Source organism: Clupea harengus, chromosome 17 (genome assembly GCF_900700415.2).
Source record: "Clupea harengus chromosome 17, Ch_v2.0.2, whole genome shotgun sequence".
NCBI classification, from domain to species: domain Eukaryota; kingdom Metazoa; phylum Chordata; class Actinopteri; order Clupeiformes; family Clupeidae; genus Clupea; species Clupea harengus.
The window spans coordinates 10,389,861-10,399,860 of NC_045168.1; the positions used below are offsets into that span (position 1 = coordinate 10,389,861).

Consider the following 10,000-nt stretch of genomic DNA (forward strand, 5'->3'; position numbering starts at 1 on the left):
GAACAGTGAATTAAAAACAGCTTACCCATGTACTTCAATCCCGCCGGCATTATAAGGATTGGAGAGAGAAAAATCAATACTATATTCAACGCTTTGCTTTCCTAATGGGCAGGAGGAGCGGAAAAAATAAGACTGATTTCTGTAACACGTTTGTGCGGACCACACAGGCCCCAACACACACACACACACACACACACATACACACACACACACACACACACACACACACACACACACACACACACATGGGCCCAAGCCACCGGTGCTTCTAATACATGTCAAAGTGTGCTCGCCAAAATGGCAATAACTTCAGGCTGAATCTGGTCACCGTGGAGAGGGCTTGCATGGTTCTGTGCTAAGCTTTATGAAAATCCAAGCACGGACAACCATGCTCTGGAAGTCTGTGTGTGTGTGTGTGTGTGTGTATACACGGGGCATATACGTACGTAGTTGATGTGAGGTGCGTTTGTGTCAGGCTGTGTGTGTGAGTGTGTGTGACCTCATGTCACTTCCTGTGGTGTGGTGATCCATTAGCTGGGTGCAAAGGGGTATTTGGTATGAAAGCAGATGAAAGGCTGTCTGCCCTGAAATGGCAATACCCTCTGTTTAGAGTGTGTGTACGTGTGTGTGGGTCTCTCTATGTGTGTGAGTGTGTTTGTGTGTGTTTGTGTCTCGAGGAAGGGCTCAGACTCTAGCTGATGAAAGTCTCCCAGCCCTGGCATTACTCTTCCTCCTGTCCTTTGAGTGTGTTGTTTGTGTGTGTGTGTGTGTGCGTGCGCGCACACCTGTATGTGTGTATTCGTCTTCACCTCTCTCCCTCTCTCTCTCTCTCTCTCTCTCTCTTTAAATAAAATACTCAGGCCATGTTGATGAAAGTCTGCCAGCCCTGACACCACATCACTTCCCCAGTCCTTCCCCTGTGAGCGAGCGTGACTGGCATCCTCACCATCACCCAGACAAAATATCTCCCCTCCCCTCCCCTCCCCTCCCCTCCCCTCCCTTACCCCCACCCTCTCCTCCTCACACCATTCTCTCTCTGATAACAAGCCTCGGCCATGGAAGCCTGACAGATGCCGCCTCCGCAGTGGACCGGGTCACAGCGATGGGTTCAAGGTGGAAAGTTTCGTGCGGATGGCTCCTAGTGACCCTATTCTAAGCATGTACGTGCATGAACGCACCTTAGATCCTTGTCTTCCTGGGTAACCTGGCAGACCGGGAACACCCAGCTTGCCCTAAAAAAACAAAACAAGGTTCACAAGGAGACAAAATAAGTTATTGTGGAATGAAACAAACAGACACCAAGAACTGACAAAACATTGTTGAACAACTCTGTGAATTATTTATCTTGTTTGACTCTCTGGCTAGGCTATAGCTGTTTATACAAGCCTATTACAGACAGGCACCGAAATGAACACACCTTCTCTCCAGCAGGACCCAGAGGGCCAGCTTCGCCGTTGGGGCCAGACCGACCTTTGGGACCCTCAGGACCATCCTCTCCTCTTGATCCGAGCACACCCAACTCTCCCTGTGGATACACACACACACACACACACACACACACACACACACACACAGTTCAGACCATCATTATCCACATGATGTCTCTCTGGATACACTATGTGGCAAGCCATCACAGTCATATTAGATTAATACAAGCTAAAATAATATAGTAAGTGTTGCCACAGGTTATATGTTTGCTTACCCTGTCTCCTTTGAGACCCATGTCACCCTTGAAGCCAGGGAAGCCATCCTCACCCTGAAAGCACAAGAAAAGAGAGAAACTTACACTTTGGACAAATATGGCTTTAAGACTTTTCCAATCTTAAATTGATTAATACTCCTAGCCTAATGTCCATATCAACTCTCTATACCCCAATAGAATTAGCGGCCGCTATAGTAGAATTCTAACAGGCCGTCCACGGCCGCTGTGGGGTTTAGAGGGTTAATGACAAGAAAAGAAGGGAAAGGATGAGAAACATCCCTGCCTGTGCTGATATATAACTGCTCAACTACAGTGGTGAATGGTAGAATGATTGTCCCTATCTTATAATCTATGTTAACAAAAGTATGGTAACTAAGGGTGGCATCATGTATATTTGATACTGGAAGTCATACATGTCAGACATCTGCTGGCCACTCTGAGGAATTACAGACACATTACCACGTTATCGCATCAGATTCGCACTTATTAAGATGCACTCATATTATGGCATAAAAATAATGCCAATATCTGAGACGCCAGAGCTGGAAAGGTAAATGTGGGAAATGGAGTTTTCTCATTGATGGTGTCTCATGCTCATCCCCTCTCCCACCTTCTCCCACTTTTGTGTTCCTCCGGAGGCAGCTAGCTAAATGTCTGGTGTCTTTGCCTCGCTCGGATGCATTATGCAGTGTTGTGCCTGTCTCTCTCTGTCTGTGTGTGTGTGTGTGTGTGTGTGTGTGTGTGTGTGTGTGTGTGTGTGTGTGGGTGTGTGTGCCAAGGTGGATCCAAAGCTGAGAGGCCATACAACATTCAGAGTGTGCTGCCACCCCAGAGCTGTCACTGATGCCTTATTCATGAGGCCCTGCCTGTGCTCCTCGGCTGGCGGGGTGGGCTGTGGGGAGAGACTGTCAGAACTGGAGCTCTGCCTCACCTACCCACCCTCCACCGCCTCCTCTTCCTCCTTCTCCTCCCTCATCAATTATTCTGGAGCCTCCACAAAAAACAGTGTTAGCAGCCGCTAAAAACATAACACAATTAGCCAAGACCTCGACTGTCAGGGCAGGGGCACGCAAATATGGCTGCGTGGCAGACGTGACGGATTACAAGGATTATGTTTGACATGAAGTTGTTTGAGGGACAGGGTGAGAGAGAGAGGGAACAAGAGACATAGAGAGAGAGAGAGAGAGAGAGAGAGAGAATGAGGAAGAGTTGTGGAAGGAGAGAAACAGAGGGAGAAAGAGAGCTTATGAAAGTTTTGCATCGATAGTCATTTATCAGATGGCTTTTGTGTGTCTGTGTGTGTCTGTGTGTGTCTGTGTGTGTCTGTGTGTGTGTGTGTGTGTGCGGGGTTGTTTTGTGATTTCTGGTTCAGACCTCTTCAGTATCCGGAAGGCTGAGGCAGGCCTCGCAATAACCTATCCCTGAGGAACTAAGCTTAGTGAGCTGCTCTCAAAGTGTGACACCGTAAAATCCAATTAGCCTCTAAAATACGTACTGTGACTTTATGAACTGGAATGAGAAGGGAATGGTTGCAGCTACTTTTCAGGAAGAAATGAGTATCTCTCAAACAGAAACAGTGCGTCAAGGAAACTCACCTTCTCCCCCTTGCCTCCCTTCAATCCGCGAACACCATCTGCTCCCTGTAAGACACAGAACACTGGTCATTTCTCAGGCACTGAACAAATAAACACACTCAGATATCTCATGAAAATAAGATTGGAAGATTACATAAAAAAACCTACCTTGACACCACGGGGACCAGGATAGCCAATAGGACCCTGAGGACCGTGCTGACCCTAGAACCAGCAAAGACAGAAGCGGTGAGGTTGCAGTTCAAGTCCCGTTTCTCAGCTCCTGAGTGGAGCAAATCAGCCTGAAGTATGTTGCATAAGGGCCACGGAAAGTATTCACTTACCAGGGCTCCCTTCTCTCCTGGAGGACCCTCTTTGCCAGGGTGACCCTGTGGGGGGAGAACCGCTTGTAGTCAGAGCCCGTCATGGCTGTTTGTAGCACGGCATGTGGCTCTTAGTAGACATGTGTAATTACTCCATCTATACTTATACTTCCTTTGCATTCCAGTGTACTTGTTCTGAGCACAGCCGGGTACATTATAGGGGAGATATTTCTAGTAGTGCTCAATTTAAATGTGACCCCCGTAGGGCTGATTACAGTGCCGTGATAACTGTAATAAAGTCTGCATGTGTTTGCAAAGGCAGTCTGACGCTGTCAATGCGCATAGTCTACCAACACGGCACGGGTCAATGATATCTAAAAAAACTCGTTTCTAAAATGTTTCTTTCAAATGTAACATGCAATGTTCTAGAAAGTTCTATGGGTTTGGCAAGTTCCTGGAGGCTGGGCCCGAGGAGTGGCAGTTTGCAGTTCTCACACAGCGAACAGCCGTGGCTCCAGGCACTGCCTTTGCGTGTGTGTAAGACTGCATGTGTGTGTGTGTGTGTGTGTGTGTGTGTGTGTGTGTGTGTGTGTGTGTGTGTGTGTGTGTGTGTGAAGACTTTCTATGTGTGAGGGGAGTGATTCCTTTCACTCGCACACCTGGCAGCTCAATTTAAAGTGCCTGTTAATCACCAGCATCTACTCAAAGCTCAGACCAACTGTCCCCTGCAAAGCACAGCAGAGCAGAGCGCTAGCCCAGCATGTCCCACTTTACCCCTCTCCTACTGTGACAAAGACGGGGGCAAAAAAATAAAACACAGACCCCCACACACACAGTCACACATCCAGCTGCAGTGGGCAGTTCTGCTGTAAAATGATACGCTGGTGATGGAGTTTGAGTGCTGGAATGGGCTTTGTGCAATGTAGTATTTGAAAAGGGCACAGGAGGGGTTGACTTTCAAGAGGGGAAAAAAGGTCTGACATTTGCATGTTCAGACTCCGACGAACAAAAAAAAGGTCACATAGATCATGACCACCTGCTTTCACAACAACTCAGTCTACAGTATGTCCCCCCCAATGAAGCCCTTGTGTAGAGACTGTGCCTTTGGACTATGACTTTTGGCCACCGGAAGGCCCCGGGTTACATTGTGGTGAATGTGGGTAAGAGTGAATGTGACAGTATGGGGCCAGTGAGAGGTGGGATGTGAGATGTGGGATGTGTGATCCAGAGTGGAGGTCAGAGGTCAGAGGGTGGAGAGGTCCACTCACCGGGGGTCCATCAGAACCAGGCAAACCAGGCAGGCCAGACCGTCCTCCGGGTCCCTGCGCAAAGAGAGGAGGGAGAGGGAGAGATCAGAAAGATGGCTCGGGTTATGGGTCACGCCAGAAGAAACAAACGAGCGTAAAAATAAAACAAAAGCAAAAACAAAACGAAAAAAAAACTGGAAGAAAATACATGAATACATAAAGTGTCAGCAGGGTCAGATCCCCTCAGAAATACAGCATAAGAAGGCTCTGATGCAAGAGGACTGCAAGGTCTAGGAGCCGTTAAGTGTTTCCCACTGAGCATGTACGTATCTGTGTGTGTGTGCGCGTGAGTGCGTGTGTGCGTGTGTGCGTGTATGTGTGTATCTGTGTGTATGTGTGTGTGTGCGAGAGAGAGCAAGAGAGTGTGAAAGACAGAGACAGAGGGAGTGTTATAATAACTGTTTGAGCTGTCTGTCACTTTAGATGGTGTGCTTCTGTGTCTTAATACTATATTATCCGACTTCTATCTTTCTCTATCTCTATCTCTCTCTTACCCAAACGTACAAACACACACACACACACACACACACACACACACACACACACACACACACACACACACACACACACACACACTCTCCTTCAACCATTTCCAATAAACATCTCCCACTGACTCCCTGCTTTCCGTCGGCCTCTTTGAGTTAGGCTGCCACGGACAGAGTCTGGTCTGAGAGCGTAAGTGGCCAGAGGAAGGAAGAAAGGAGAGGGCGGGATGCTGCACTACTCACTTTTTCACCAGGTGGTCCGATTGGGCCCTGTGGTCCTGGAAGACCCTGAGTGACAGAAAAACACAGACGGGGTTGGGTTACCATGGTAGCGGTCACTGCGCAGTGTGCCAGGTTGCGAGGTGGAAGGGTGTTACGGGGGATGGGATGGGGAGGGGGGGTGTTAGCCAGAGGTGCTAATCGATGACTCAGGCTAATAATGGCGTGATGTGTGTGTGTGTGTGTGTGTGTGTGTGTGTGTGTGTGTGTGTGTGTGTGTGTGTGTGTGTGTGTGTGTGTGTGTGTGTGTGTGTTTGAATGTGGGCACATGTGGAAGTACTCCTTCATTTGTTATGTGTTTGTGAGTTTGGTTATGTGTATTCAGTACGTTCTCCTGTGAGAGTGTAGACTGAAGATGTGTTTATGTAGGTTTGTGTGTGTGTCTGTACTGGTGTGAATGAGTGTGTGTGTGTGTGTGTGTGTGTGTGGGGGGGGGGTTACAGTATCTGTGTGAATATGTGCCTGTGAGGCCTCCCTCTCCCGAGCCACACACACACACACACACACACACACACACACACACACACACACACACACACACACACACACACACAAACACACACACACACACACACACACACACCGAAACCTGAGCCCAGCCCCTTCCCCTTGCAGGTGTGTCTCCTGCTGCTAAAATTCCAGCAGCATGAATGAGATGCTTTCAGTCCCCCTGTTCCCTTCCAAACCCAATACAAACTTTGAGAAATATTCCATCACTTTCTCATTTGCTGCCCTCCGCGTCTCAGGGGAGAGGGGAGAGGGGGGTGGGGGAGGGAAAACTTCCAGCACACACCAATCACCGGCGGTACCAATCATTCACAATATGCACATATGCAACACTGGGCAAATTATTTACGCATACAAATGAACAAACATCATGAATATTTAACAGTTGGTTAAAATTAAATGTGCTGCAATTCATAAACCCAGATAATGACCAACACAGATATATTCATAAATTCACAGACATTCACAGACGCCCAGTATGGGCCATACGTTTTTTTGAGAGGGGGTGTATTCATTGGTGTGCTTGGTGTTCAATACTTTGTTTTGGTCTGGGCGGCCTCTCTGTGGGGTTACTCACTTGAGTTCCTGGGATGCCCTGCTGTCCGGGAGGTCCTGGTTCTCCTTGAGGTCCCTAAGCCGGGGGCAGACAAACACAAACTCAGGGATGGCTGTGTCAGTTCCAACATCACCATCCAACCCCAGCCCACCCCACCTCCTCGCCCGTCTCCTTTCGTCTCTCTCCCTCTACATCTATAAATATCCCATGTCCCAGACACACAGCACAGACTCAGTATATACATATCATGTCTATTTAATGGCACCCTACATGTAAGAGTAGTCATTTTAAGTGTGTTGACTGAATGGTCATATTTCATGTTGATTTTTTTCCATGTTGAAGGTGAGGGTCACCATCTCTGTGTATAGCAACTGAAACCAGAGGGTTTATATTAGTGGGAACATCTATCAGGCTTAAATACCATGTGAAGTCATCTTATGATAGTGTACTTTCCCTTCTGTCTAAAAAAGACGTTATTTGTATCATTAGATTGTAAACACACATTTAAATGTATTAAAAGGATACCCCATGTGTATCTTCATACTAGGCCGTCCGCACAGCATACACACACTGTGTTTACTTGATACGAACATTGTGAATGTGACTGGAGATGTGGCTTGCAGCAGGCAGTTATACCTAAACTAAACCTCTGGAAATGGAGGTTAAGGGTGTGGTGTGTCTTCAGTGGTTGTTTATGCTAAGTGGGAGGCCATCTTGAAATGAGCAGGGTTCCAGACACGTATGGGTGCCGGAGTGAGACACTAATTACCTCTGACCCTTAAAGCTGAGACCGTTTGACACATTACAGCAGTGCAGACAAAAGCAGATGAGCTGCTGAACTATGACAGAAATGTATAGAAGAATGTGTCTGAAGTCTACAACATAGCAGCAAGGATGGCTGAAGGACAGGAAGAGGTTTTCATGTGTCCTTACCATGTTTCCTTTAGAACCTTGTGGGCCATCAACACCAGCAACACCCTATGAGCACACAATATGCAAAATGAGGGTCTAGGCATCCAATCACGTGGTCAGAAACCATTAGAGTTCATGTATGCATATGTTGAAAATGGCTCCAAAAAGTACTTACAGGTTGTCCAGGTGGTCCTGGTGAACCTCTTGGTCCAAGAAGACCTCGTGGGCCCTAAATAAAATGAATGAGGAGTCCAAGTTTATATCAACACACACAACAAGAAAATCGCAGATGAACCCTAATGACAATAGTGGCTGCTGAACCATATTACACTTTGAGAACTAAACAACACTGCCATCTAGTGGAAGTCAGACCACATCACAACAATGTCATTAAGCTGTTGCTTTGAGAACATAAATACTTACGGCCTCGCCAGCCAACCCCCTTGGCCCAATTTCTCCATCCTCTCCCTGAAGATGAAAAAAAACACACATGGCTCAGTCTTTTGAAGCGCAAACACTGAGGAGAAGAGAATTATGGGAAATACTTTCTGTTTGTTTTTTTTGGTCAAACTCACCCTCTGTCCATCCTCTCCAGGTGCTCCGGGAGGACCAAGAGGTCCAAACTCTCCCTGCCAGACAGGAACAGATGAAAGAAAAAGAGAGAGAGATACACTGAGGTTAAACGGGGGAGACTGATTGATGTGTGCTATTGTCATTGGTGGGCCGCTGGTTATTGCTGAAGCGCATAACCTCTATTTCTAGGTGACTGGTTACCTCACACCCGTCCTGTAATTACCAGCGTAGGATCAGGAGGCCCACCACAGAGGCAAGAGCCTGCAAATGAATGACCTGTCTGTGATCTAGTGCTCACTTCCTCTCTCTCTCACTCTCTCTCTCTCTCTCTCTCTCTCTCTCTCTCTCTCTCTCTCTCTCTCGCTCTCTGTTCCATGGTGTTGGGTTATTGCTGTGTAGTCGTTTTAAGGTGTGCTTGATCCATATGATGGATCAATAAAGGAGTTTTAAAAGTCTCTCACACACACACTCTTTCTCTCTCTCTTACACACACACACTCCCTTGCTCTGTCTCTGTCTCTCCACTGCACACTTGCATTGCTGTTCCCATTTCCAACAGATCAAATGATGTTTGTCTTTGCACAACTACAACAGACACATTGAGTAGTTACCGCAATACAAAGTAATGTGTTATTGACCACCAGGCCTTGATTAACAGGAGCTCCTCACAAGTCACTAAACCTTTATGAGTCCTCGAGGCCATTGGAGTTGGCATGGAAACAGAAGTTAGAAACATGAGGCTTCCTCAGGTTGATGCTCATTAAAATAACCTCAGAGTGTAAACATGTCAGTTTTAGTAAATAAAGTCAGTGTTTAGTAAATAAATCCTTTCAACATCATTTGATCTGAATTTCACTTCCTTTTTTAAAAGAATCCCTTGTTTTTAATTTGTCCAATTAATTCCAGACCTAATTCCCTAATTTCATTCAATGATTACTTGGGATTATCGCATACCAAGGGTCAGTGAGTTCATAAAATAGGGAAAAGAGAGAGAGAGAGAGAGAGAGAGAGAGCGAGAGAGAGGGAGAGAGAGAAGGACAAAGGCAGAAAGAGCGAAAGGAGGAACAAAGCGATCAAACTTTCAGAATCCAATGCCAGTTCAAAATCTAATCACTCTCACATTTTGTTTCGGGCAAATTCGGCCAAGAGTGCTTTGAGCATTAGCCCATAAACAACATCATTCTCCTTCACTCACTGCAGCATAATACCCCATTGTTTGCTGAAACAGCTCTGGAAAGCCTTCTAATAGACCTCTTTATGTCTTACAGTATTTTCTCAGCGCTGCCATTATAATGGATGGTAAAGCCCTTTGTTTTGACAACATATGGTGCAGATATACAGAAGCCCCCCATGTTAATTTGGTTATGACTCTGTGGGGATGAATACCTGAGATCTAAATCTCATCATAACATTTTTAAGAGAACAGACAGAGATTTTAAGAAAAAGAAAGGGGCAGAAAGACAGAGTGAAAGCGAGAAAGAAGGAGAAAGAGAGAGAATGAGAAAGGGGTGAGAGAAATAGAGGGATGATGGCAAGGTGAAAAGTGCATTATCTTTCCCCGTTGCTAAACGCCTGGTTCTGTTCAAGAGTTTGAGATCATTTAGGAGTAGTTTCCACTTCCAAGCTCAGCCGAACTGAACCGAATTAAAAATTAGCTCCTGCCAAGCTGCCTTCCAATCTCATCTCGCCTGTCTCTGTCTCACCAATGGACTCATCTATCTGTGCAGCTGTGTGGTGTGGAAAACGTTCACTCACTCTGTGTCCCTTCTCTCCTGGAAGACCAGGA

At 46.6% G+C, this 10,000-nt stretch overlaps 1 protein-coding gene across 1 annotated transcript in view; it reads right to left on the reverse strand.

Annotated features, from left to right (window-relative positions):
- The window catches only part of col11a1a (collagen, type XI, alpha 1a), a 78,750-nt gene that overhangs the window by 31,299 nt on the left and 37,451 nt on the right, over nt 1-10,000 (reverse strand). The window contains exons 18-31 of the mRNA XM_031583937.2: nt 9,970-10,000; nt 8,218-8,271; nt 8,066-8,110; nt 7,818-7,871; nt 7,664-7,708; nt 6,752-6,805; nt 5,632-5,676; nt 4,865-4,918; nt 3,618-3,662; nt 3,445-3,498; nt 3,298-3,342; nt 1,703-1,756; nt 1,418-1,525; nt 1,179-1,232 (exon numbers count right to left, since the gene is read on the reverse strand). The exon at nt 9,970-10,000 is cut by the window's right edge and continues 23 nt beyond it. Of these exons, the coding sequence (XP_031439797.1) occupies nt 1,179-1,232; nt 1,418-1,525; nt 1,703-1,756; nt 3,298-3,342; nt 3,445-3,498; nt 3,618-3,662; nt 4,865-4,918; nt 5,632-5,676; nt 6,752-6,805; nt 7,664-7,708; nt 7,818-7,871; nt 8,066-8,110; nt 8,218-8,271; nt 9,970-10,000 (742 nt within the window). The remainder of the gene's footprint in view (nt 1-1,178; nt 1,233-1,417; nt 1,526-1,702; nt 1,757-3,297; nt 3,343-3,444; nt 3,499-3,617; nt 3,663-4,864; nt 4,919-5,631; nt 5,677-6,751; nt 6,806-7,663; nt 7,709-7,817; nt 7,872-8,065; nt 8,111-8,217; nt 8,272-9,969) is intronic.